General features: G+C 66.6%; 4 protein-coding genes and 1 long non-coding RNA gene across 15 annotated transcripts; 1 reads left to right on the top strand and 4 right to left on the bottom strand.

Moving 5' to 3' along the window:
• Positions 1-171: 171 nt before the first annotated feature.
• On the bottom strand, positions 172-3,907 carry RPS6KB2 (ribosomal protein S6 kinase B2). Of its 11 annotated transcripts, none has more exons than XM_065065630.1 (15): positions 3,743-3,907; positions 2,886-2,920; positions 2,689-2,809; positions 2,520-2,588; positions 2,304-2,451; positions 2,168-2,225; positions 1,980-2,080; positions 1,814-1,904; positions 1,650-1,740; positions 1,426-1,533; positions 1,275-1,337; positions 1,131-1,208; positions 941-1,048; positions 748-860; positions 172-604 (listed from the first exon to the last, which is right to left on the bottom strand). In XM_065065630.1, the coding sequence occupies exons 2-15, from the start codon at positions 2,915-2,917 to the stop codon at positions 442-444; spliced, it is 1,344 nt and encodes a 447-aa protein (XP_064921702.1). In that variant the 5' UTR covers positions 2,918-2,920; positions 3,743-3,907; the 3' UTR covers positions 172-441. The 11 variants fall into 11 exon arrangements, with proteins under 11 accessions (XP_064921702.1, XP_064921700.1, XP_064921705.1 ...); XM_065065628.1 differs by lacking the exon at positions 3,743-3,907 and adding an exon at positions 3,572-3,715; XM_065065633.1 differs by lacking the exon at positions 3,743-3,907 and adding an exon at positions 3,572-3,715 and having other exon boundaries at positions 795-860.
• CARNS1 (carnosine synthase 1) lies at positions 3,858-12,928 on the bottom strand. The gene is given in 11 exon segments (XM_065065618.1): positions 3,858-6,856; positions 7,031-7,302; positions 7,400-7,631; positions 7,984-8,069; positions 8,617-8,797; positions 9,383-9,733; positions 9,735-9,871; positions 10,173-10,262; positions 10,697-10,928; positions 11,877-11,895; positions 12,574-12,928. Coding segments are annotated over 11 exon segments (2,994 nt in total). The 5' UTR covers positions 12,741-12,928; the 3' UTR covers positions 3,858-5,629.
• Positions 12,929-15,725: 2,797 nt separating this feature from the next.
• Positions 15,726-19,065, top strand: PPP1CA (protein phosphatase 1 catalytic subunit alpha). Its single transcript, XM_065065612.1, has 7 exons — positions 15,726-15,867; positions 16,695-16,826; positions 16,963-17,193; positions 17,598-17,702; positions 17,791-18,014; positions 18,394-18,528; positions 18,729-19,065. Exons 1-7 carry the CDS (start codon positions 15,813-15,815, stop codon positions 18,837-18,839), a joined length of 993 nt encoding a protein of 330 aa, XP_064921684.1. The 5' UTR covers positions 15,726-15,812; the 3' UTR covers positions 18,840-19,065.
• RAD9A (RAD9 checkpoint clamp component A) lies at positions 18,876-21,906 on the bottom strand. The gene is made up of 11 exons (XM_065065611.1): positions 21,714-21,906; positions 21,564-21,634; positions 21,348-21,482; positions 20,627-20,741; positions 20,456-20,555; positions 20,137-20,246; positions 19,947-20,053; positions 19,812-19,876; positions 19,632-19,733; positions 19,337-19,544; positions 18,876-19,255 (listed from the first exon to the last, which is right to left on the bottom strand). Exons 1-11 carry the CDS (start codon positions 21,745-21,747, stop codon positions 19,157-19,159), a joined length of 1,146 nt encoding a protein of 381 aa, XP_064921683.1. The 5' UTR covers positions 21,748-21,906; the 3' UTR covers positions 18,876-19,156.
• Positions 21,907-22,863: 957 nt separating this feature from the next.
• LOC135579635 (uncharacterized) lies at positions 22,864-26,120 on the bottom strand. Its single transcript, XR_010473186.1, has 3 exons — positions 25,980-26,120; positions 24,707-24,787; positions 22,864-23,424 (listed from the first exon to the last, which is right to left on the bottom strand). It is a non-coding gene; the product is annotated as an uncharacterized LOC135579635 (long non-coding RNA).
• Between the last annotated feature and the right edge of the window lie 32 nt (positions 26,121-26,152).

Genomic DNA, 26,152 nt, shown 5'->3' with positions numbered 1-26,152 from the left:
ATAGGTGGGTCAAATAGAAAGAGGTGGAGCGTGGGGAAGGGGAGGAGCCTGGGGAAGGGGTGGGGCACAGTGCGAGGGGGTGGAGCCTGACCCCCCCACCCCCGGTGGGGCAGCCAATCTCCACCCCCGTGTCCCCCCAGGACCCCCCTCCCCCAGCACAGGACCACCGTGGCCTCATCAAGTCCTTTAATTGGCACACACCCAGCAGCTGGGGCCACACCCTTGGGGGGGCCACACCCTCGAGGGCCACACCCCAGGGGGCCACACCCCTATCACCACACCAGGGTGTCCCCGCAGCCCCAAAACCAGTCCTGCCTGGCAGCGGGGGGCAGGGGGGCCCACCTGTGCGCCCCCCAACCCCACGAGGGGGTCACCGGGCCACTCCGCCACCAGCACCCGGTGTCCTTCCCCGGGTCACACCCATCCCCCCGCCCCCAACCCCTACCTGGGTACCCGTCCCCGTCCCCCCTTCTGCTTCTTGGCACCCACGGGGGTCTTGATGGGGAGCGGGGCCGTGCCCTCGGGCTGGGGGGGGGGCAGGCTGCCCCCCAGCTCCATCGGTTCCCCTGGTTTGAACGCCTCAAAGGGGGAGAACTTCACGGGGCTAGGGTGGGAACACATAGGGGGGTGAGGGGGGCACCCCTGTGCCATCAGCCCTGTCCCCTTGTGCCCAACACCCCCCACCCCTATGCCCACATTGCAAAGCAGCCCCCCAGTCCCCTCGTGGCCCCCCAGATGAGCAGGTACCTGACGGGGGTGCGGGGGCTGCTGTTGAGGCGGCGGGGGGAGCGCACCTTGGGCTGGAAGGAGAACCCCTCCTTGATGCTCTCCAGCACCGAGGGGGCCACGTAGGTGAAGCCCTGCGGGCAGAGAGGGGGGTCATGGGGGGGCTGGGTCCCCAACCCCACCCAGGGAGAGGTCCCCACTGTCCCCCCCGTACCAAGAAGGCCTGGTTGGCACTTTCGCTGATGGCAGCATCATCCGGGCTGTCAACAGGCGTCTGGCGGGTGAAGCGGGTGTCAAACTGGCTGACGTCCTCCTCCGATTGCTGCGGGGTGGGAGGCAATGGGTGCTCCCATGGGTGCCCCCAACACCCACCCTGCCTGTCCTCCCCCCCACCCCATCCCTACCAGGCAGGGTTTGAAGGGGGGGTCCAGCCTGCGGGCCAGCAGGTCCTCCCAGTTGATGTGACGGAAAAAGGGCTGTTTCTGCAGGTAGGGGCGTCAGGGAGGTGGAGGGTCCGCCTGGCACCCCCCCTGTGCCCACCCCTGTACCTGCACATCGGCCGCATCGCCCGGGCCACCCCCAACCCGCTGGTTAGGGTTTCTCTTGAGGAACTGGAAGAGAAAGGGGAATAGAGTGGGGCACGGGGATGGGGGTGTTATGGTAGGACCTACGCAAACAAAATGGGGCGGGGGGGAGCACCTTTTTGAGCAGGTCCCGCGCGTCGGGCGTCAGATACGGCGGCAGCACCAGCTTCCCCTTGAGAATCTTATCGATGGTTTTCTTGCGGTTCTCGGCAGTGAATGGGGGCTGCGAGGAAGGCTCAGCATCACCCTGCTGGGGACCCTCCCAAACACACACCCACGACCCCCCCGGTCACATTAAACCCCCTCCCCGGGGAAGGAAAGAGCAGGAGTGGGACTTGCCGATCCTGTGAGCATGTCGTACATCAGGGCGCCCAGGCTCCACCAGTCCACCGCCCGGTTGTGCCCACTGCGTACCAGGATCTCAGGGGCCCTGGGGGGACACGGGGGGGTCCCTGAGTGGGAGGGGGTCCCCTATATTCCCCCCCACGCCGAACCCAGCTCACATGTACTCGATGGTGCCGCAGAAGGTGTGGGTGACAGCCCCGTCATGGATTGACTCCTTGCACAGCCCGAAGTCGGTCAGCTTGATGTGACCTACAGAAGGAGGAGGATGGGGTGAGTGTCACCCTTGGGGACCCCCCACCACCACGCCAAAAGCCCCCAGCCCACCTTGGCTGTTGAGCATGATGTTCTCTGGCTTGAGGTCGCGGTAGATGATGCCATGGGAGTGCAGGTGGCCCAGTGCCAGCGTGATCTCGCTCAGGTAGAAACTGGGGAGCAGGGGGGCAGCTGTGAGCAGCATTGGGGTCCTGCCCCCTCCACAACCCCCCTCCCCAGCCCCCTCATCCCTTCCCTACCAGGCAGTGTCCTCCAGGAAGATGCCCTCCCGCTCCAGCTGCATGAAGAGCTCTCCACCTGCAAGGTGACAACCCCAAGTGGGACCCCCCGAGCTATCCCTGTCCCCGCTGTGTCCCCACCCAGACCCTCCCGGACCGCTGAGGCACTCCAGGATGAGGTAGAGCTTGCCACCCGTCTGGAAGGCATAGATGAGGTCCACGATGAAGGGATGCTTGACGGCCTCCAAGATGTTCCTCTCGGCCCGGGTGTGTGCCGTGTCCTTGGCGTTGCAGGCGATTTTTGCCTGGAGGGGACATGCAGTGAGCGGGGGGCTCACTGGGGGGGTCTTGGGGGGGCCCAGGGTGGCACTACCTTCTTCAGGACCTTCATGGCAAAGATCTTCCCTGTGTTGGTGCCTTGGACTTTGCGGACCTGGAATACCTAGAAGGATGGAGTTGATGTGGCCGGTGACATCAGGCAACGCTGGGTCCCCCCCGAGCACCCCCAAAAGCCACGCCCCGATCTGCTGTGCCCCCCCCACCTTGCCGTAGCCACCCTTGCCCAGGACGCGGAGCAGCTCAAAGCAGTGGGGACCGATGTGCTCAGGGCCGTTGTTGACGCTGCTCTCCGAGATCTCAATCTCCTCGTAGTGCCCCACGGGCCTGGAGGGAGAGGGGGTGAGTGGGGACAGACCCCCTTGCCTGTCCTCTGCCTGTCCCCTGCCTGTCCCTCACTTACTCCAGGCCGTTCCCCCGGGGCTCCAGCTCCATCTCCTGCAGGAGGGAACCCACGGTCAGTGGCAGGCAGGGGGTTATAGGGAGGAGGGGACCCAGGGCAGACAGGGGACACATGGCAAACTGGGGACCCAGGACAGGCAGGCAGGGGACTCAGGGCAGGCAGGGGACCCACAGCAGGCAGTGGACACATGGCAGGCACGGGACACAGCAGGCAGGCAGAGGATTCAGGGCAGAGAGGGGACAGTGGGCAGGCAGGGGACGCAGGACAGTCAGCAGGCAGGCAGGACGCCCGCAGCAGGCAGAGCGGGGCGAGGTGCCACGCACCGGCCCAGCCGGATGTTTTTGGGCTGAGATCGGGCCCTGCCCAGCGGGAACCTCCCTCTGCCCTCCCGTACCGGCGGAGCTGCGCCGGGATCACTGCCTGTCCCCTGTCCCCCGCCTGTCCCCTGTCTGTCCTGCATCCCCCCGCTGCCCTCGATCCCCCTGTCCCCACCAGGTCACGGCGCCGCTCACCCCCCATCAGCGTCCCCGTACCGATCCCCGTTCCCAGCCGCTCCCGGTGTCCTCGTCCCTATCCCGCTCGCCCCGTCCCCATCCCCGCTCCACGCTCCGCCAGCTCCGGTGTCCCCCCCCGACCCCAGCCGCTCCCCGTCCCCAGCCGGTCCCGGTGCCCCGGTGGCGGCTCACGGCGCCCAGCTCGGGCTCGTCCCCGTCGCTGCCCTCCTCGGTCTCCAGGTCGATATCGAACACCCCCGCCATGACGGCACCGCACCGGGACCCCGGCGGGACCCGCCCCGCTGGCCCCGCCCCCGGTCCCGCCCCTCCAGCCCCGCCCCTCCCCTACGTCACCAGGGGTACCCCGGGATCCCCGGCGCGGAGCACGCCGGGAGGTGAAGTCCCGCGGGGAACGGGGTGATCCCGAGGAACGGGGGGGATCTCGGGGGGGCGCGTAGGGACAACGACAGAGCCGGGGTGGCCGCTCACAGCCTTTACTGAGGACCCCCCGCCCGGCCACACCCCCTTGCGTCACTGTGACATCATCGGCGCCGCCGTGACGACAGCTGAAGGGGGAGGGAGCGCCCGTGGAAGAGACGGAGAGTCCTCGGGGTCGCTCGGGGTCCACGCGCGTTTTTTGGGGGGAACACTAGTGGTACCGCGGAGCTGACACGGCTGCGTGTTGCTGGAGGGTCACTGGTGTCATTGTAGGGTCGCAGGTACTACAAGGGCTGTGTGTTATTGTAGAGCCACTGACGTTTTTGTAGGGTCGTGGGCACTACAGGGACTGTGTGTTGTTGTAGGGTCACTGGTGTTATTGTAGGGTCAGAGGCACTGCAGGGGCTGCGTGCTATTGTAGGGTCACTGGTGTTATTGTAGGGTCGTGGGCACTACAGGGACTGTTATTGTAGGGTCATTGGTGTTATTGTAGGGTCACTAGTGTTGTAGGGTCTTGGGCACTACAGGGGCTGTGTGTTATTGTAGAGTCACTGGTGTTATTGTAGGGTCACTAATGTTGTTGTAGGGTCTCTCTAGTGACAGCCCTTTATCACAAGGGCTCCCCATACAAGGCTCTTCCTGGAGGGTGTTCCCAGCTGCTCTGCTACCACGGGGAGTCCCCGGGTGTTCCTTTGTTATTGTAGGGTCTTCCTGTGCAGGTCTGTTATTGTAGGGTTTTCCTGCACAGGTCTGTTATTGCGGGGTGTCCCCGTGCTGGTTTGTTATTGTGGGGTCTCCCCTTCAAGGTGTGTTATTGCTGGGTCTCCCCACTTCAGTCTGTTACTGTGGGGTCTCCCTTGTGCTGGTTTGTTATTGTAGGGTCTCCCCACGTAGGTCTATTACTGCAGGGTGTCCCCAGGCAGGTTTGTTATTGTAGGGTCTCCTCATCACCAGGCTGCACCTGCTGCTCTGGTGGGGTGGCCTGGGGGCCTCTGGGGGGCTGCCCTCCCCCCATTAGCAAAGGTTCGTTAAGGGGGGACCCTGCCTACCCCCTATCGGGGGTTGGTGTCCCCCTGTGTGTCCCCTGGCATGGGAGGGCCACCAAACCCCCCAGTTCAGGGGACAAAGGGACACCGGAAGCAAGGTTTGGGGGTGCCAGGGCGGGGGGGGGACAGGGAGCCCAGGGATGGGGGTGCAGGGGGATGGGGAAGGACAAGGAAGGAGTGGGGGGGGATGTCAAGGGAGCCGGGGAGATGTTGGTGAACAGAGAAATGAGGTGCCAGGGGATGGGGAGACGCCGGGGGATGGGGTGTCAGGGGATGGGGTGTCAGGATGGCGTGGGGGGTACCAGAGGATGGGGTGTCAGAACAAGGACATAGGGTGCCAGAGGAGTAGGGGGGATGTCAGAGAATGGGATGCCAAGATGGGGGAGTGGGATGCTGGGGAGTGGAGTGTCAAGGCTGGGAATTGGGGTCCAGGGGGAGCAGGGGGATATCATGGGACAGGATGCCAGGGGGATGCCAGGGGTGCCAGGGGGATGCCAGGGAGCGGGGTATCAGGGGATGGCAGAAGATGGGCTGCCAGGGGGATGCCAGGGAGCGGGGTGTCAGGGGATGGCAGAAGATGGGGTGCCAGGGGGATGCCAGGGGTGCCAGGGGGATGCCAGGGAGCGGGGTGTCAGGGGATGGCAGAAGATGGGGTGCCAGGGGGATGCCAGGGAGCGGGGCGGCGGGGCTGCGGGAGGGGGTGCCAGGGCAGAGGGTCTGTCCCTGTGCCCCCCGCTCCCCCGCCGGCCCCGCTGCCTGCCCGTGGCTATTTAAAATGGGACAAGAAATGCTCGACGGGGTAGCGGGGGGAGTCGATGCCCAGCGCCTGGCACAGCCCCAGCAGGCGCAGACAAGCCTCTGCCCGCGTCTCCCCGCTGCAGGCAACGCTCAGACACGGCTCCTCGTACTCGCCGTCCCCCGCCGTCTCCTCGAACAGCCGGTTGAGCCGGACGAGCCCCCGGCTTTGCAGCGCCTGCAGCGCCGCCAGCCCCCCGCCGCCCCCCAGCGTCCACCCGTGCTCCGAGCCCAGGCACATCACCCCGGCCAAGTGCCCGCGGGGCGCGGGGCGAGCGGGCAGCACCGGCGGCGTCCCCAGCGCCACCAGCACGGCCGCCAGCAGCAAATCGGGACCGTAGACCTCCCGGATCCAGTCGCGGAGGTAGAAGCCGCCCATGCGGGGGTTGATCTCCAGCAAGCGGGGGCCGGCGGGACCCAGTTTGAGCTCCACGTTGAAGACGCCGTCGCGCAGCCCGCAGGCCAGGCAGCACTGCAGGGCCGCCCGCACCAGCTGCGCCTGCCGGTCGGCGGGCAGGCAGGAGGGCAGGCAGGCAGCGGTCTCCAGGAAGGCGGGCAGGCGCGTGGGGCCGTTATCAGACACCCAAGCGCCCAACAGCCGCCCCTCGAACACCACCAGGTCGACGTCGTGCTCGGTGCCCGGCACGTACTCCATCAGCAACATGGCGTTCCCCCAGCCCAAGCCGATCCCCGGGTGGTCGGCGTCGTCCCGGAGGTCACGCCAAAGCCGGGCGGCGTGTTGGTGGCACTGCCCGGTGTTTTCTACCAAGCGCACCCCCACGCCGCCCGCCCCGAACTCCAGTTTGGCCACGGCGGGGAAGGGGACGGAGCCGGCCGCCCGTTCCACGTCCCCGTGGCTCTGCAGCCGGCGGCACGGCACGGCGAAGGCAGCGGGTGGTGGGCGGCCGTGGCAGCACCGCTGAAGGTGTTGGTGGGTCCGGCTCTTCTGCTTGGCCACGCGGATGGCGGAGGGGGAGCAGCCGCGGAGCCCCATGCGCTGGCACACCAGTGCCGCCAGTACCACACAGTCGTCCCAGTAGGAGAGGCAGGCGTGGGGTCGCAGCCCCCGGGCGCGGACCAGCTCTGTCACCCGCTCGGCGTGCTCCTCGTCCCGCCGGTGCTCGCGGCTGTCGTACGGCAGGAAGGTCTGCACCAGCCCCGCCGCAAAGTGCTCCGGGTCGGACTCCACCAGGTGGATCTGCGTCCCCAGAGAGGTGTCACCATGGCAGAGCGGGGCCACACAACACCTGGTGCTGCAGCTGTGCCACCCAGCCCACCAACTGGGACAGTGAGGGACCACCCGAGGCGTGGCTACTGCTACCTAGTGTTCACTCTGAAACCTACTGATGGCAGCGCCCACCAGTCTCCTCACCCTCAGGCCGTAGTCACGGGCTGCATCCCAGACGAAGCTCTTGCTGACGCCACCAGCCCCGATGAGCAGAATGTCCTTGCCCTCGACCAGGTGACACTGTGCCCGGTGCAGCATGGCCTCGGCCAGCAGCCGGGGCAGGTCACCGGGGGGCTCCCCCACGGCACGCCCCATGTTCTCGGCCAGCAGGCAGGTCTCCAGGCACTGCTGGCTGTTGGTGGCCAAGGCCACCAGCTCCAGAGCGTCATCCACGCACGCCAGCAAAAAGTCCACCCCTGGGGACAGGGATGGGGACACCGCACTCAGCACCCCAGGTCAGTGCCACCATCGTGGGGTGGCCTTGGGGACCAGTGCTGTCCCCGCAACACTCACCCAGGAGGTCGGTGCGGGCGCGGGTGCCACCGCGCTGCTGGGGACTCAACTTGGCCTCGGTGGCCAGGAGGGCGGCCATGGCGGCCTCGGCAGCCACCTGTAGCCGCTTGGCCAGTGCCTGGCGCTGGCCCGGGGCCACCACCCCCCACTGCTGCAGGCTGGAGTCCAGGCCCTGGGGCAGCGCTGCCCCATGCCTCACCGGAGCCTCCGCGCGCCCCACGCCACACGCCACCTGCATGGGGACACTGGCTGCCACCGCGTTGCATGGGGACATGGGCTCTCACCGGGGTATGGGGACACAACCACCGTATAGCCTGGAGGAACACAGGGTGCCACCCAGGCCAAGGGGACAGAGACTAATCGAGGGCTTGGGGACACACGTGACCACCAGGGCACGGGGACATGGACGGCCAGCATAGCCCAGGGACACACAGGGCCACCAGGACATGGGGACACATGCCACCACCCCATAACCTGATGGAACACACCCAGCCATGCCCCACCCGCGGGTGGGGACACCCACGGCCACACCCACCCTGCCACACCCACCCGAAGGGGCGGAGCCTGTGCAGGCGGAGCTGTACCTGGCAGAGCTGGGGCCGGTCCCCCCAGGACCTGCAGACGAGGGTGCAGATGCGCAGGGACATCGGCAGCCGCGGGGCTGGGCTGCCTGGGGGGCGAGGGACAGGGCAGGCCAGGGACGGGGGACCCTGCCTGACCCCCACCCCCACATGGGCTTCTGGGACCCCCCCCCAAGTGGCACCACGGTGGCCCTAGCCAATCCCAGGGCACTGCAGGGTCCAGCGTGGCCACTGTCACCCCCAGACCTATGGGACTGTAAGGAGTTGAAGGTTGTCACCCCACCACCCTGCCCTGCTCCAGGGGACCATGGGGGACCAAGGTGGCCACCTTCCCCCCACACACACCCCAGGGGACCACAGGGGTCCAGGGTGACCTTCTCTCCCACCCCTACTCCAGGTGACCATGGGGGACCAGGGTGACCTTCCCTCCACCCCAGGTGACTTTGGGGCTCCAGGGTGGACATCTTCATGCCCTGCCCAAGGAGCCCAGGAGTTTGGTTGCCCCATTGGCCACCAACCCCCCCATCCCTGGGGATGGACATGTGGCCGGCACAGCCACAGGGGCCCAGGGGAGCCCGGAGGGGGGCCCTTCCCTCCCATCCCAGGGTGGTGGGCGCCCAAGGGCGGGGGTCTTACGTGGGGGGGGCAGGGGCAGGCGGGCGGTGGGCACCAGGGCCTCCAGCAGGACGCTGTCCTCCTCCCGCAGCCCGCCCAGCCGCGCGCCCACCGCCTGTGCCACCGCCGTCCCCTCCTCCTTCCTGTGGGTGCTGCGGGCGCCCGTCCCATGCCACCGCCACCCTGCTGGCCGCACCACCACCTGCGGACATCCCTGTCACCCCACGCCATGGCCACCCCATGCCACGGCCACCCCACGTGTCACCCTGTGCCGCACCACCGCCTGCGGACATCCCCGTCACCCCACACCATGGCCACCCCCACGTGTCACCATGTGCCACCCCACCACCTGCGGATATCTCCATGTCACCCCATGCCATGGTCACCCCCATCACCCCGCGCCACCCCACCACCTGCAGACATCCCCATGTCACCTGATGCTGTGGCCACCCCCACCACCCACACATGTCATCCCATGCCACCCCACCAACTGCGGACATCTCCATGTCACCCCATGCCATGGCCACCCCCACATGCCACCCTCTGCCGTCCCACCACTTGCACGCATCACCTTGTGCCACCACCACCCCAACGGCCACCCCATATCCCCAGTGACACCCTACTAGTGTGTGACCCACAGGTGCCCCTGAATGCCCCAGTGTGCCCCACAGGTTGCCCCACACTTATGTCCCTGCTGTGCCCCATGGATGCCCCCACACACCCTACCATGCCCGTGACCTTGACCCTTACACCCCAAACATGCCCCGCGGGTGCCCCCCATGCCCACCTGGCTGTAGGGTTCCATGGCGGCACCCCCCAAAAAGGCGCCCACCTCCTCCTGCACCAGCTTCTCCTGGCCCTGGGGATCCTTCAGCCGCACCAGCCTCACGCCGGGGGCCACCGGCTCCGTGGGGATGTCCCCCCTCGGTGCCAGGACAAATGCCAGGGTGGGGGGCACGGGCAGGCCAGCGCGGGCCGCCAGCACCCAGCGGGTGACCAGCGGGTCCTCCAGCCAGTGGGTGAGCGGGACCGAGCCCCCCGTGGGACAGTCGAGGTCACGGGCCAGCTCGCCCACCCAGCCCCCCTCAGGACCCCCTGTTGCAAAGGTGCCGGTCACATAGTTGGCCCGGCGGGGGGGGGGCGAAGGTGTCCAGGGTGCTGTGGCCTCCCGCCTCGAAGGACACCCCCCGGGAGAGCAGCAGGGACCAGGCGCCTGGGGACGTCTCCGAGGGCACCCGGCTGGCCCAGGTGGGTGACAGGCACAGCACCATGGCACCTGCGGGTGGGCAGGGGTGTGGGCAGCGCTCGTCACCTCTCCCCTGCCCCAAAACACCCCCCAGCACCCTGGGCTGGCATTTGCCGCTGGTACTGGTGTGTACTGGGGTTAATGGGACTGTGGGACATGGGGGAGCTGGCACCACCCTCACCCCCTGCCTCAGTTTCTCTCCCAATCATGCGCAGGTGGGTTGGGGAAACCCTTTGGCCCAGGGTTGGGGCATCCAAGTGGGACGTGGGGAGCACCCGCTGGGGGTTCATGGGTGTCTCGTACGGGGTGGGGACAAGGGGGACAAACCCACCTGGGCAGCGGGTGCCACCCTCCAGCAGGACGGGCAGGAAGGCGGTGGGGGAGCCCAGGATGCAGACGGTCATGTCCAGAGGGCCAAACCCTGCCGGCAAGGGACGGGGACCCTGGTGCCATCCTGCCCCTGGCACCCCTGTGTCCCCAGACTGGCGTCATGCCCCCAGTGTCACCCTTGTCCCTGGCACACCTGTGTCCCCGGACTGGCATTGTGCCTTCAGTGTCACCCTTGTCCCTGGCACACCTGTCTCCCCAGACTGGCACTGTGCCCTCAGTGCCACCCTTGTCCCTGGCACACCTGTGTCCCCAGACTGGCACTGTGTCCTCAGTGCCACCGTTGTCCCTGCCTCTTCCATGCCCCCACCTGACACCGTGACTCTATTGCCACCCCAGTCCATGCCACTCCTGCGACCCCACCTGACACTGCCCCCAGTGCCACCCTTGTCCCTGCCACCTCCACGTCCCCAGCCTGGCACCATGCCCCCAGTGCCACCCTTGTCCCTGCCACCCCCGTGTCCCCACCCGTGCGGGGCTCTGCAGATCGATCCAGCGTGTGGGGCAGCCCCTCCTGGCGCAGGGTGCTCTGCAGCAGCTCGTAGGCCTGGGTGGCACCATCGGGGTCCCCGCTGTCCTCAGGCAGGTCGCCATCAGAGGCCTCGTCCTCCAGCCAGCCTGGGCACAGCGCCTCGGGCCCTGCCCACTCCTGCTCCTGTGGCATCGGTGCCCGTTCGGCACTCGTCTGCTCCACCGAGAGCTGTGTGGGGCAGAGACACGGCTGGCACAGGGGTGGCAGGGGGTGGCACGGGGCTAAGGGACTGGTATGGGACTGGCACAGGGTGGCACAGGACTAAGGGACTGGTATGGGACTGGCACAGGGTGGCATGGGGCTAAGGGACTGGTATGGGGCTAAGGGACTGGTATGGACTGCCATGGGGCTAAGGGAATAGTATGGGGCTAAGGGACTGGTATGGGGCTAAGGGACTGGTATGGACTGCCATGGGGCTAAGGGAATAGTATGGGGCTAAGGGACCGGTATGGGGTGGCACAGGGCTCAGGGGTTGTTATGGGGGACTGGTATGGGACTGAGGGCTAGCATGGGGCTGGCGTGGCATGGCATGGGGTTGTCATGGAGCTACGGGACTGATATGGGGCTGGCACAGGGTGACATGGGGCTAAGGAACTGGCATGGGGCTAAGTGGATGGTATGGGGCTAAGGGGCAGGTATGGGGCTGGCACAGGGTGGCATAGGGCTAAGGGACTGGCATGGGGTTGGCACGGGGTGCCATGGAGCTGGTATGGGGCTAAGAGACGGGTATGGGACTGGCACAGGGTGACACAGAGCTAAGGGACTCCCATGAGCCTGGCATGGGGTGGCATGGGGCTAATGGTCTGTCCCGGGGCAGAGGGGTGCAGAGTGAGGCTGCCCACGCGTGGGTGGGGGTCAGGGGGCTGGGGGGCTGCGAGTGCCGGGCTCGGAGACGCCTCCTCGGGGCCGCGGGGCTGTGCCAGCTGCCGGGGCCGCCAGCTCCAGGACAAAGCGTCCCCTTGTCCCCGTGGGGTCACGCGGCGGGTGGGCACAGCTCGCCACGCTGCCCGCGGCCCCGTGGCCGTGCCCGGCACTGCCGGGGCTCACCGGGGCTGTGCCTCGCGGGACACGGCACCCACCTCCGCCTGGACCCCCCCCCACCCGGGGGCCACTCACCATCCTGGTGACTGAGGGGCTGCAAGAGATGGATGAGCAGAGTCAGTGGGGCTCCTTGGGGACGTGTCACCCCCCTGCCACCCCCTCCCCAGCCCCGCAGCCCGCAGGGCACCCCTCCAGCAGCACCCACCCCTCCTGGGGCACCCCTTAGTGACCCCAGGTTGTCCCCTCGGTGCCAGCCCCGGTGACCCCAGCAGCTCGGGCTGAGTCCGAGCAGGGATTAGCGTAATCCCATGCCAGCTCAGCACAGCCGGGGGGCAGTCCCTGCCCAAGGGGGGGCAAGGTGTCCTGGGGGTGCGGACCCAGGCATCCGGGGCCTCCCTGCCCCCCGCGTGGGGTGCCCCAGCTCCCAGCAGGGTGCCTGGCACACCTGGTCACGGAGGGAAACTGAGGCACAGAGCTGAGCGCTGCCCACTTGCAGCCACCCACTCAGGGTCCCCCAGCCCTGTGGGGTGTCCCCACGGGGTGGCCAGGAGCCAGTGACAGGGTTAAGGGACATATGGCTCTGTCCCATGCCCACCCAGCACGAGGACCCCCCCAGACACAGACACGGGGCAGCCACAGGGATCCCTGCAGATCTGTGTGTCCCTTGTCACCAGCGTGGGGACCGCCTTATGCCCGCTCCACCCCTCGCTGGGGGATGGCCCTGAGGTCCCCAAGCTGGGACAGCTGTGTCTCCCACGCCTGCCCCGGGTACCTTGGTGGCCTGAGAGCGCGCAGGGGACGAGGGCTCGGGGACGCCTGGCACAGGGGCCACCGGTCGGCTCTGGCCTTTAAACCCCCCCGCGCCATCCCGGGGTGCCCGGCCCCCGGCCCCGTGCCCCGGATTAGGCGCTGGGCACGGCGGGCGACACAGAGCCCCATTGTCCCCTCCACGGCCGGGGGGGCACGGGCACCTCGCGCCAGGCGCTGGCACCCTCCCCCTGAGCCGGGCTTGTACCCCTGCCCCCGGCTTTGTCCCCATCTCCAGAGACAGCGAGGGGCAGCAGGGAGGCCGTGGGGACACGCTGCTGCAGTGTGCTGGCTCAGCGTGCTGGGGTGTCCCTGTCCCACGTCCCCGTCCCAAAGTTGGCCCCCCCCTCCCCGTCCCCCTCTCCCCATCATGGCAGAGCTGCCACGCTGCACGTCCCCCGGCTTATCTCCGGCTGCCCACGGCGTCACTGTCACCGTCACCGGCAGGCACGGAGCCACCAGCACGGCCACCACGCCGTGGAGCCCTGCGCACCCTGCCACCCACACGCTGCCACCCAGCTACCCCTGCCACAGCCACCCCCACCCCTGCACCCCTGCACTGTCACACTGCGCACAAACACGTGCACATGCAGACAAGCACATACAGATGCAACATGCCCACACACGCATGCACACAGACATGCACACAAACATGCATGCACACAGACATGCACACAAACATCATGCACACAGACATGCACACAAACAAACATCATGCACTCATGCAGGCACACGTGCAGACATGCACACACATGCACTTGCACATGCATGAACACACACATGCATATGCACACAGACATGCACACCAACATGCACACACATGCACACGCACACCGACATGACATGCACACACATGAACACACACATGCATATGCACACAGGCGTGCACACCAACATGCACACACATGCACATACACACATGCACACAGACATGCCACAGATATGCACACACACATGCACATGCGCACACACCCCGACCACGATCTCTCTGCTCCTGCACCCCACCCCAGCACCCCCAGTGTGTGTATATACACCCTCCCCAAAAAAAGCACCGTCCCCCCCGCCGCACACCCCTCCGGATCCCCCCCACTCCCACCCGCGCCAGCACCCACCGGCGGTGACAGTGACAGTGGCGGTGACAGTGGCAGTCGGTGCGTCCGGTGCTGTCGCGTCCCGCACAGCAACTGTCCCCGCTGCGGTCCCGGCGACGGCGGTGTCGCCTCCCGCCCGGGCGGGGCGGCCCTGGGGACTATCGGGGCGGGGCCGGGGGGGCCCGGGGGGCCCGGGACGGGGAGCGGGGTGCGGAGCTTCTGCCGGGGGGTACCGAGCTGTTGGGACAAGGAGGCAGGGGAGAGCTGGAGCCAGCGGGGCCGGGGTGCCACTGCGGGGGGGCAGGGGACGGGGACAGCCCAGCGGGGTCACCCGGGGCCGGCTGTAAAACTGACACCGCGGAGCAGAAATGTCAGGGCTGGGGCCAGGCGGCTGTCACCCCCCCGGGGAGCTATTCCCGACCGCGCAGCATGGCATGGCACGGCACACGGGGAATGGCACGGCATGGCACAGCGTGACACATGGGGAATGGCACATGGCGTGGCACACAGGGAACGACACGGCGCGGCTTGGCACAGCACACGGCATGTGTGGCACAGCACAGCGTGGCATGGCACGGCGTGGCACAGCGCGGCACGTTAAGCGGAGGCGGTGGCAGCGCCGGTGCCACCTGCGGTCTGTCCCCACTGCCTGTTTACCTGGGCCCCACCTTGGGGGCTGATTAATGACTGCCACAGGCGAGGGGACATGATGTCTGCGCCCCTTTCCTTCCTCTCAGGCTGGCCCTGCCACCCTCCACGAGCCAGGACACCCCTGTGCCACCCCCACAGTGTCCCCAGAGCCCCCTAGCGCAGTGCCCGCTGAGCCCAGGCTTTGGGGTGGCCCTGAGGACACCGGGGTGGCAACAGCCTCCCGGCAACAGCCGGTGCTGCTCACAGCGGTGGCCCCGCGGTCCCGCAGCGGGGACTGATAAGAACAACAAGAATGTTGTGGAAACCCCCGGGCACAAAGCAGCAAGACTCGGAATAACAGAAACCTAACAGAGGAACAATAGCTCTGCAGAAACCGGACAAGAGGCGAAGCGGGATGGCCTTGGTTTGCGAGCTGGAAAAGGGGAATGTTCTGAAACGGAGAAATAAACTTAACAGCAGAGTCAATTCTACTGTTAAGTGGTGTTTTTTATTTTATCAGCGCTGGGGATCATCTTCCGTCAGTGCTCCAAAGGCTGGACGCTCTTGTGTTGCTTATATTCACTTAATTATTACATATGCATTACAAGTTTTGAAAATTTTGACATACATCTATACTAAGAAATAACTGATGATGTTAGTTATGACTGTTTAGTTTCTCACAATACATCTCTTAATTATTAGTTAAATATAAACTAAGCGCTCTGCTTCTAAACAATGTGTTACTTAATCTTCTGCCCCCCTCTTGTCATGCAGGAGGATCTGAAAGTTGAAAAATAGCACTTGTTTTTCCAGGTGGTCAGAAGCATTTATCGCGTCAATCGGTTAATGATGGGCGCGTCTTTTATAACTTAATCACACCATACAGTAATTTGGAGACCCTCGAATACACGCCGTCTGCGGGCAAAGGGCGGGGTTATGGAGATAATTTATGTTTAATGCATGAGCTAAGCAGTAGAAACAAATGAATACGCAATAGCTACATGTAATAAATGCCAAGAAGCGCGAATCCTGCGCACGCTCGGTGAGAAAACCGATCCCGGAGCGTCCAGCGATGGAAGTGCCGCTTTTTAACGCTTTCCAAGCAGTGTTAAGGAGCCTTTTTGCCAACTTTTCGGCACCAGGACACGCTAGGGGGGGTGCACCGGGGCCCCTACCCATCCCACTGGGGACCTGAGCACTGTGTCCCCGCCGGGTCCCCCTGACCCCGCGCCCCGTCACAGTCCAGTCCCGGTGACTCCATCTGACACAGCACCTGCTCCCCCCCTCTCCGACCGTGTCCCCGGGCTGTCCCTGTGCCCCGAGGGCCGAGACACAGATACTGAGGGCTCCCGTGTCCCCCTGCCCGTTGTCACCGGGACACCCCCCCACCGGTGCCTCGCTGATTCCTCCGCGCCGCCAGGGGGCGCCGCCGCCGGGCGCTCGAGGCGCGCGGGGCGGGGCGGGGCGGGAGCGTCCGGCGGCCATGGCGGACACCGAGAAGCTCAACCTCGACTCCATCATCAGCCGCCTCCTGGAAGGTGAGCGGCCCCGCCACCCCCGGGACCCCCCGGTCCCACCACCCCTAAGAGCCCCGGGAACCCCCCGGTCACGGCCTCGGGGCTCCCAACGGCCCCGGGACCCCACAACGGCCTCCACCCCCCGCTCCGCCCCCCCCCGCCCCTGGGCCTCCAACTGCCCCGGGGTCCCCTCAGCTGCCCCGGGGTCCCCCTAGCGGCCTCCACCCCCCCCTCCCAACGGCATCGCTCCCCCGCTGTAACGGCCGCGGGGTTCCCAACAGTCCCGGGGCTCCCAATGGCCTCCACCCCCCCAAGGGCTCCCTTCTCCCCCCACAGTGGCCCCAGGCCCCCTTAGCAGCCTCCAGCCCCCCTCCACGATCCTGTTGTGCCTCCGCAAAGGTCTCAGGACCGTTCAACAACCACCACCCCACAACAGCCCAATTCCTCTTCCCCAATGGCCTCAAGCCCCCCCAAACAGCCCCATTGCCCCCCTCAACGGCCCCAGCGCCTCCCCCCACACCATAGCCCCAGGCCCCTTAACAGCCTCCACCCCCCCGCAGCGTTGGATGTGGGTGAGGGGGCTGTTTGGGACAGGGATGCCGGAGTGGGGGGAGAATATGGGTTTGGGGGGGCTCTGCCACGATCCTCAGCTCTGGCAGGAGGTGGGTGCCCTGGGGTGGGGGGTGATCCCTGCCCACGCATCATGGGGGCGGCCAGGACCCTCTCTGGGTGTGGTGGGACTCCCGAGTCCCCACAGGGTGCCCCACAGCCCCCATGTCTGTCCTTCTGTGGGGTGCATATGGGGCACTGGGGGGGGTCCCTGACGTTTATTTCTCTACTGGGACCAGTCCAAGGGTCGCGGCCGGGGAAGAACGTGCAGCTGACGGAGAACGAGATCCGGGGGCTGTGTCTGAAGTCACGGGAGATCTTCCTCAGCCAGCCCATCCTGCTGGAGCTGGAGGCGCCGCTCAAGATCTGCGGTGAGAGGGCACGGCCTGGGTGACCCCCCAGGATGGGCGCAGGGACCAGCTGGGGGTCCCAGCATGTCCCCGTGCTTCCCCAGGGATGTAGATGGGGAGCTGGGGTCTCACACACACCCTGTCCCCCCCACTCCAGGTGACATTCACGGGCAGTACTACGACCTGCTGCGGCTTTTTGAGTACGGGGGCTTCCCCCCTGAGAGTAACTACTTGTTCCTGGGCGACTATGTGGACCGGGGCAAGCAGTCGCTGGAGACCATCTGCCTCCTGCTCGCCTACAAGATCAAATACCCCGAGAACTTCTTCCTCCTGCGCGGCAACCACGAGTGCGCCAGCATCAACCGCATCTATGGCTTCTACGACGAGTGTGAGTGCTTGGGCTGCGGCTGTGGTCCCTCCCACAACCCTTCTGCTTGTCCCCCCCACAATCCCTCTGCTGTCTCCCCAACCCCTCTGCTTGTCCCTGTGCTGTCCTGCGCTGACCTACAGTCACCAGAGGAATCCTCCTGCCACCATCCCCATACCCACAACCAACCTGTGCCAACCCAGTGCTCCCAGTACCATCTGCCCTGGGTATCCCACACTCGCCCTGTGCCCCTCTACCCCCCCTGCTACAAGCGTGCACCCCGAGGACACCCCCTGTGTCATACAGTGCCACGTTGCCACTGTGGAGCAGCTGCCTATGCTTCACCGAGGTGGGCAGAAAACCACATGGGGGGCCCTGTACCCCCAAAGGGGCAGCACGAGGCACCCACACCCCCTTCCTTGCAGGCAAGCGACGGTACAACATCAAGCTCTGGAAAACTTTCACCGATTGCTTCAACTGTTTGCCCATCGCCGCCATCGTGGATGAGAAGATCTTCTGCTGCCACGGAGGTAGGCACGGCGCTGGAGCGGGGAACAAGAGCTTTGGGGGTGCCCCGGGGGGGTGACAGGGCCTGACACAGCCCCCTCCTCTCCGCAGGGCTGTCTCCCGATCTGCAGTCGATGGAGCAGATCCGACGGATCATGCGCCCCACGGACGTGCCGGATCAGGGTTTGCTGTGCGACCTGCTCTGGTCCGACCCGGACAAGGACGTGCAGGGCTGGGGCGAGAATGATCGCGGCGTCTCCTTCACCTTCGGGGCTGAGGTGGTGGCCAAATTCCTGCACAAACACGACCTGGATCTCATCTGTCGGGCGCACCAGGTACCACCGGGCACCCCACTGATGGCGGGGGGGGGATATTTGGGTCCCCAGTGGGTATCGGCCGTGGGGCAGGTGTTTTACCCCTCGTGTTTGCCCCTCAAGGGCAATATTTGCTCTTGGGGCTGCCTGGGTGTGTATGGGGAGAAGGTATTTGTGCCCAGAGGGGGATGTCTGACCTTGAGGGGCTTGTCTGTACTTTGTGGGCAGGAACCCTGGGAGTATTTGCCCCAGGGGGTGGCTGTTTGCCCCAGGGGGTGGTTATATACCCCAGGGGGTGGATATTTGTCCCCCAGAGGTGGGTGTTTGCCCCCAGGGCTGGGTGTTTGTCCCGGGGTGTGGGTATTTGCCGCAGGGTGCCAGCTGTGACCCCCCCCCGCAGGTGGTAGAGGACGGCTACGAGTTCTTCGCCAAGCGCCAGCTCGTCACCCTTTTCTCAGCGCCCAACTACTGCGGGGAGTTCGACAACGCGGGCGCCATGATGAGCGTGGATGAAACGCTGATGTGTTCCTTCCAGGTGAGCTGGGGGAGGTGGTTTTGGGGGGAGGTTGGGCCTGCGGTGACTTGGGGGGGGCTGTGGGGTGCCCCAGTTCCTGCTCGAGGGCAGGAGGACAGGGGGAGCCTCCACTCTAAAGGTGGGAGGGTAGTTCAGGGGCTGAGACAATGTGGGGGCACAGCCTGCAGCACCCCCATTCACCCCATTTTCCCCTCCTTCAGATTCTGAAGCCGGCTGACAAGAACAAGGGCAAATACGGGCAGTTCAGCGGGCTGAACCCCACAGGACGCCCCGTCACCCCTCCCCGCAACTCTGCCAAAGCCAAGAAATGAGCCGTGAGCGGCCCCCCGCCCTCAGCATCAGGTCGCTTTTCTTTCGATTCGTGGTTTTTTTATTTGTAAGATCCTTCCCCCCCCCGCCACGCTCCACCAAACCAAATCCACCCCCCAGGGCAGGGACCGCTGGGGCGAGGGGGGAGCCCAGAGCCCAGCCCTGGGGTGGCAGCGGATGGAGGGGGGGCAGGAGGATTTTTTTTCTGGGAATAAACTTGTAATGGGTCGTGGGGGGGTGCCTGTGTTTGGGCGTTGGGGTGGTGCCCGTCCTGGAGGTTAGGGGGTCGCACGGTCGGGGTGTTGGCAGCTCGGGGCTCTCAGTTCTCGCCATCACTGTCCTCTGCCAGCACCTCCTGGGTGGGGGCCGGGCTGGGCCCCCCCGGCGTCAACACAGAGCCAAAAAACAGGGAGCGAAACTGTGTGGGGGGAGAGGTGGGGGTCAGGAGGGGGCTGTGCCCATCCCCCTGTCCCCAGGCACACGGGTGCCCACCCCAGACCTTCTTGTGAGGGGGAGTCCCTGGCACAGCTCCTTCTTCCTCCTCTTCCTCGGGGTCACTTTCGGCTGGACGGGGGGTATGCAGGGGGAAGGTGGGGCTGGGGGGCACCCCCGAGGGACTGTCCTCGTAGGCGCTGGTTTCCATGGCAATCATGTAGGACTCGAGGTCATCGGCGAAGTCGTCTGACGGGGCGGGCACGTGGGAGACGCTGGGGGAGAGGGCGAGTGAGCAGAGTGGGGACCGTTCACTCTGGTCCCTACTGATGGCAGCTGAGGCTGACACAGGCCCCACCTACCCGTTGGCTGTGGGGGGCTGCAGGTCGCTTTCGGGGTCCGAGAGGGTGGCCAGCACCAGGTGAACCTCCAGCACCGTGTCTTCCAGGGTGAAAACCACCGGCCTGGGGGGCAGAGAGAAGCCTGAGCAGGCGGAACCAGGGGTAGGGCTGGCATGGGGGCGCCTGGGGGGCTTCTCCTACCTGCCAGGTGCATCGTAGTGGATGGTGAGGGGCAGGTTGGAGGCCTCAGCGAAGGTCAGCAGCCCCTGCGGACAAAGAGGAGGTTGGGGGGGCTGAGGGGTGACCTGGGAGGGGGGCGCCAGGGTGGGGTCTCACCCGAAATTCCTTGAGGCAGAAGGTGATGCGGGAGCCCGGGGTCACGGACACTGTCTGGAACTCATCGTCAGCCAACCGCAGCTCCGTCACCATCGTCTTGCTCGGCACTGCGGGGGCAGAAGGGGGGTCAGGGGGTCGTGGCAGCACCCCAAGGCCTGGGGAAGGGGCCCCCCCGTCCCCCAGGGCTCACCCGCCTCGTCCTCCACATAGTTTCGGAGGCTGATCTTGCCCCCAGGGCCAGCGCCCAGCGTCACCTCAGCCAGCGTCTGTGGGAAGTGGACAACAGCCTCTGCCAGCAGCCTGTGGGGACACGGGGGGGACACCTGGGGCTGAGGACCCCAAAACCACCACCCCGGGTCCCACCACCGTCCCTCCTTCCATCCCAGTGCCACCACAGTGTCCCCTTTGTCCCGCCCGCACCACTGCCACTCCCATCCCCTTTGTCACCCCCATCCCCTTTGTCACCCCAGCCTCTACCCGCAGTTCCCCCCCGGTGACCCCCCACTCACTGTGCCGGGGCACAGAGGCTGCTGGCGCAGCGCTGGGTGTCGAACACAGCCTGGAGCAGCTCGCACTCCTGGAACGCCAAATTGTGCGTCTTGGTGACACCTGGCAGCAAGGACAGCAGCTCAGCGGGGCAGGACGGCGCTGCCACCCTGTGTCCCCCCCACAGCACTCACCGTACTTGCAGTGGAGCTGCACGACCAGGCGGTTCGCCCGGGGTTTGAGCAGGATCAGACATTTCCCCACTGTCTTCTCCAGCGAGGGCAGCGAGCGGAAGATGCCCAGGAAGGACTGCGGGGAGGGGACATCACAGGATGTCAGGGGCTGAAGGGACCTGGAGAGCCCATCCAGTGCAATCCCCCCATGGAGCAGGAACACCCAGATGAGGTTACACAGGAAGGTGTCCAGGCGGGTTGGAATGTCTGCACAGAAGGAGACTCCACAACCCCCTGGGCAGCCTGGGCCAGGCTCTGCCACCCTCACCAGGAACAAGTTTTTTCTCAGATTTAAGTGGAACCTCCTGTGTTCCAGTTTGCACCCATTGCCCCTTGTCCTGTCACTGGTTGTCACCGAGAAGAGCCTGGCTCCATCCTCCTGACACTCCCCCTTTCCATATTGATCAGTCTCCTCTTGTCCAGCTCCAGAGCCCCAGCTCCCTCAGCCTTTCCTCACACGGGAGATGCTCCACTCCCTGCAGCATCTTGGTGGCTGCGCTGGACTCTCTCCAGCAGTTCCCTGTCCTGCTGGAACTGAGGGGCCACAGCTGGACACAATATTCCAGATGCTGCCTCACCAGGGCAGAGCAGAGAGGTGGGAGAACCTCTGTAACCTACTGACCACCCCTGTGCCTGCCCCCGCCCTGTACCCAGGAGCTTTGGGGTGCGATGGTGGCTGCACCTTCATGAGCACTTTGCATCGGACGAGCTCCCTGTCGGGCTGGCGGCCGCCCGGCTCATACAGCTGGAAGAAGAGGGGAGCGAAGAGGAAGGAGGCGAAGGCGGAGCGCGAGGAGTTGACGGCACGGAGGGACAGCTGGGGACACACAGCGTGCTGGCACCGGTGGGGATGCAGTGTCCCCCCCAGATGCCAAAAGCTGCCCCCAGTGCTCCGTACCCCGCTCTCGGTGGGCTCCAGGTACAGCTCGTCTCCGATGCGGGACAGGGAGTGCACGGCTCGGCCCAGGACTGGGGGACAGGAGGAAGGGGGTGACACAGGGCACCCCCGTGTCCCCCACACCCCTGCACACCCCTCGGCCCCGCTCACCTTTGATGTTGCCACCCGTGACGATGCACTTCATGGCGTGGGGCGGGTAACGGCACCGGGACCGGGCGGACACGTGGGGGCTTCGCGCCCGCCTGCCCCAAGTCCCGCCCCCGAGCTGAAGCCACGCCCCCGCACCGAGGCCACGCCCTCACCGGATGGTTGCGCCAGGCGGCCGCGCCACCCCGCGCGATGGTCGTGCCCGACTCCCCCCCACCCTGGCAGTGGTTCCCCCCCCGGCCCGGAGCGCCCCGGAGGTGCCGTTCCCCCCCTCAGCGGCCCCCCCAGAATGGTCTCGCCCGCCTCCCTCTCCAGCCCCCAAGTGGTTCCGCCCGCTTCACCTCCGCGCCGGCACCGCTCCCGCCCCGCCCTCTCCCTCCCGCCTTCCCATTGGGTAGAAGCCTTCCTCCGTCCCGCCTCCTCTGCGAACTGATTGGTCGGCGCGATCCACGTGACGGCCCAGCGGCGGGCCATGCCTCACGTGACCGGGAGCGGCCCCGCCCTGTGCTCCGGAGGCGCGCGCGCGGGCAGGCCCACCCCCCACCCCCCTCTACGTCTCTCGCTATTGGCCGACAGTGCGCAAGCGCCGCCGGTCGTTGGAGTGACGTGCCGCTCAGCCAATGGGGCTTCGACGGCGGGTGGCCGGTGTGCGTATCCCCGCACGGCTCCCCGGGCCCGGCCTGGCCCTGTCGCTGTTCCCGGGTCCCGGCGGGTCCCGGCGGCCTCGTCCCGTCCCGGCGCCCGCCTGCTCGCCCCCGGCTCCTTGCCCTGCGCCTCCCGGCCCGTCCCCGGGCCCGTCCCCTGCCCGCAGCCGCCTGGCCCAGCTGCCCCGGGGGAGCCCCGGGCTGCTCGCCGCGTCGCCTCTGCTGCCCCTCGGATGAGCCCGGTGGTGAGTGACCCCACGTCCCCGCGTCCCCCTTCCCTTCTGCAGCCCCCGGGCTCACCCTGCCCTGCACCGCTTCATCGTCGTTCTCTTCAGCTCAGCCCCCCCATCATGCCTCCCCCCTGCCCTGCCCGCGCTCCTGGGGCTCAGGGCTCCCCAGCGCTTCCGCTGCCCCCTCTGCGACTCCGTGGAGCCGGGTGTTCGGGGTCCCTGCCCCTGAGGCTCTGCTGACGTTATGTTCTGTTAACGGCCTCTGTAAACTGCCAAGTGTGGACGTGGGAAAGGTTTACTAAGCGTATTTCACAGTCATTTCAGAATTATTCAAATAGCATTTCTTGCTTGCTCGTCTGGCACATCTCATCTCGCCGCAGTCTGCCGTGGAGCACAAGGTGCACCGAGCTTGGCAACCAGGCAATTGACACCAATACTGCTCTTGCTGCTTCTTGCACGGAGCAGGACAAGCCGCGGCAGGAGGGAACGCTCGCTTCTGCAGGCAGCAGAGGACGTTGTAACCACGTTGGCAGCTGTTAACGTGCTCTCCATCCCGCAGGCTGCACCGCGGTGGGAAGCCCGTACCTGGAAAGCCGGCGCTGTGGCTGAGGCTGGTGGAGGGGGAAGCTCAGCAAAGCGCTTTCCTGGCGCGGGCAGCCGGCCCGGGGCGGCTGGCTCTCAGGTTGGGGCCTCAAGGGAAGCCGGGGGGTCTGGCTGCGAGGAACTCGTCTCGCAGCGGGGTCCTCCAGCCGGGATCAGCGCCTGCCCAAGTCCCTCCTCCTGGGCTTGGTGGCTGCAGAGCCCGAGCTGAGGGGCCCCAGCACACAGCGTGGCTGGCACCTGAGAGAGGAGGGGGCGCAGAGCCCCTGTCCCATCGCTGCTGTCCTCCAACACGCGGCCTCTCCCCCTCCACCTCTTTTCCATCTCAGGTGTGCTGATGGTGCTCAGCACCAATTTGAATACCCCGCGCCCAGCGTTTTGGACCCAGGTAGGGAAACTTTTGACCTTTGTGGGGCCGCTCTTTGGGCCAAGGCACGTGTGTGTGGCTGGGCTCGGGCTGCAGGCAGGGAGCTCGGGGGCTCCCAGGCCTGCCTTGGCCTGGGCTCGGGGTCCAGCCCCCCGGGGTTGTCTGGATCTGGCTCCCTCCGCCCCTGGGGTGAGCACTGGCTACCGGCCTCTTCCTCCCAGGAGGAGGAGGAGGACGGGATTGTGTGTGCGAGCGTCCGTTCCAACCCTGGAACAGCAGCCGGGCTCCTCTGGAGCCAGCGTCCCCAGGAGGGGCTCTGGCCTCGGGGCTCGGCGTTTTATGGGGCTGCGGATAGGACGCAGCTGGCTGCGGTCGTGACACACACACCTCAGCGGTGGCCAAAGCCAGGCGCACCCCTCCCTCCTCCCCTGTCCGCCCTGAGGCACCGGAGACCGGGCTGGATATGAGGCTGGGGGGCAACCCTGGGGTTGGGGACCCTCATCCCTGTCACCTTCCCTGGGTGTCCCCTCCCACCGGTTCCCCTGAGAGCCGCTGTTTCCTTCCCGGCACATGGCGCGGTGCCCTTGCCCAGGCAGACAGACAGACGGCCACAGCTGGGCTCCCGCTCCCGGCCCGGCAGGAGAGGACAGCCGGGCTTCTGCTGCCCCGACACGTCCCCCGCCTGTGCCCCGGCGGTGTCCCCAAGGAGCAGGGACAGTCCCCTGCCTGCCCCAGCCCACGGCTCGAAGGGGCTGCAGGCAGTTTGGGGCTAAACCCCCCCAAAGTGCAGGGGTTTGTGGGTCTCCCCTGGCCCTTGGGGGGGCAGGCAGGCGGTGAACTGCCCGCGGCAAAGGTCAGCAGTGGGAGGCAGGGACGGCAGTGGCGCCAGCGGGGGGGACACGTGCCACCCTGGCCGGGCCGAAGGTGAGGTCAGCTGCCCACGGCACTGCCGGTGACGTGGTCCCTTGGGCAGCGGGTGCACAGGGCGGGGGGAGGAAGAGGAGGAGGAGGATGGGGCTTGGTGCCCCCTTTTCCTGGGGCGGGGGCTCCATCTTGGCACCTCTGGTTGGCGCGGGGCTCAGCGGAGGAGGAGGGGGGAGCTGGGGGGGAAGGCAGCAGGTGGGGGGGCTGCTGCAGGGGTGGGGGCCGCGTTACCTTCCTCCTCCTCGTTCTCCTCTCGCAGGTGTTGGCCCAGCGTGAGCCAGAATAAACTCCCAGGAACGACCTCGGCGCTGCCTGTTGGGGAGGGGATGGGGCAGGGCTGAGCGGGCAGGGCTTGGTGCGCCCCCCCGGGCCCCCCCAGGGATGCGCCGGCGGCTTTGCCCAACCTCTCCATGCTGCCGGCGGGGGATGTTTGCTCGGGGGACGGAACCAGATACCCTGCATGCTGGCCGCGGGGAGAGGCTGTGACCCCACACCAGGTGCTGCGAACGAGCTGGAGAAGCCCCTGCCTCAGCTGGGGGAGTCGAGAATTCCCCCCCCCCTCCCACCCCGGAGCACGTCTGGTGGGCACTTTGTCGGGGATTTGACACCAAATCCACAGATTACAACCAATAAATCACCGCGGTGCCGTCACAGCGGGTGTCAGCACGTGGTTTATCCGTATGAGGGGTCCCTAAACCCGGGGCCGGTGGGTCGGGCACAGAGCATCCCTGCGGGTTTGGGGAGCGGCCAGTCCCCCTGTGCCCCCCCGGGGGAGCCAGGAGGATGCGGTTGCTGCCGGGAAAGTTGCCGGGAGGGCTCAGACCTGGCCAGGGCCAGAGTGGAAACGAATGTGGTTTTAACCTCCCAGCACGCCCGAGCAGCGCCGGCCGGCCAGCGCCTTTGTTTTAAACAAAGCTCTTTGGTTTGGTTTGGTCTTTTGTTTTTGGCGGGGGGCACATTTCCCCCTGTCCCCAAGAGCCCCCCAGCCTGTGGTGGGGACATGTTGCTCATCCCTGGGGCAGCACCCACTTGTGGGTGTGGGTCAGGAGGGGAAGGGATGGGGTGGGGGGGTCTCAGAAGGGTTTGGCCATGGGGGGGCTGCCCGCAGCCCGGGGGGTGATGAGAAACGCCGCAGTCATTGCCACGGTCGCTGTCACGGTCCCCATGGGTGCCAGGTCGGCGTGTCCTACCCGGGGAGGTTGATGGGGAAGGAAGCGGCTCTTGGCTCTCACACCCCGCAGGAGGAAGGTTGGGGTTGAGGGGGGGTCGGGCGGCACCGGGCTCCCCCCTCCCGTGCCCCCGCGGCCGTGGCGAAGGGGTCCGGGCAGCCCGCGGCACCGGGGGGAGCTCCGGTAACCGGTGCGGCGGCTGCGGGGCTGAGTGGCCGCCGCTCCGAGGGGTGTCCGGGTTGTGCCGCAGCGGGGAGCGGGACCCTGACAGCCGCACTGCCCCCCCGCCCCAGCCCCCCAGCACCGTCCCCGCTCCGCCGCTCCCGGCCGCTCACCTGCCGCCCCGGGGCCGCCCCGGCGGGACGGCGGCGCTGCCGGTCCCCGCGCTCCCGGGGCAGCGAGCGGGGATGGGGGGTCCCCAGGGAGTCTTTACCGAGGAGGGGGGGGCTTGGCCGTGGCAGAGGAGAGGCGAGGACAATCCTCCCCCCGCCTGCATGTCTGTCTGTCT

Source organism: Columba livia, chromosome 5 (assembly GCF_036013475.1).
Source record: "Columba livia isolate bColLiv1 breed racing homer chromosome 5, bColLiv1.pat.W.v2, whole genome shotgun sequence".
Taxonomy (NCBI): Eukaryota; Metazoa; Chordata; class Aves; order Columbiformes; family Columbidae; genus Columba; species Columba livia.
The sequence above is the reverse complement of the archived record's forward strand: the minus strand, read 5'-3'. Positions and strand labels throughout refer to the sequence as shown.

Coding starts and splice junctions, on each gene's coding strand:
- RPS6KB2 (XM_065065623.1), bottom strand. CDS start 3,643: ATGGCGGGGGTGTTCGATATCGACCTGGAGACCGAGGAGGGCAGCGAC. Junction 2,921..3,571: donor ACGAGCCCGAGCTGGGCGCC/GTGAGCCGCCAC, acceptor TCCCTCCTGCAG/GAGATGGAGCTGGAGCCCCG. Junction 1,338..1,425: donor CGCGGGACCTGCTCAAAAAG/GTGCTCCCCCCC, acceptor TTTCTCTTCCAG/TTCCTCAAGAGAAACCCTAA.
- PPP1CA (XM_065065612.1), top strand. CDS start 15,813: ATGGCGGACACCGAGAAGCTCAACCTCGACTCCATCATCAGCCGCCTC. Junction 15,868..16,694: donor CATCAGCCGCCTCCTGGAAG/GTGAGCGGCCCC, acceptor TACTGGGACCAG/TCCAAGGGTCGCGGCCGGGG. Junction 18,529..18,728: donor CGCTGATGTGTTCCTTCCAG/GTGAGCTGGGGG, acceptor CCCCTCCTTCAG/ATTCTGAAGCCGGCTGACAA.
- RAD9A (XM_065065611.1), bottom strand. CDS start 21,747: ATGAAGTGCATCGTCACGGGTGGCAACATCAAAG. Junction 20,742..21,347: donor GATGCAAAGTGCTCATGAAG/GTGCAGCCACCA, acceptor CCCTCCCCGCAG/TCCTTCCTGGGCATCTTCCG. Junction 19,256..19,336: donor GGACTCCCCCTCACAAGAAG/GTCTGGGGTGGG, acceptor CCCCCCACACAG/TTTCGCTCCCTGTTTTTTGG.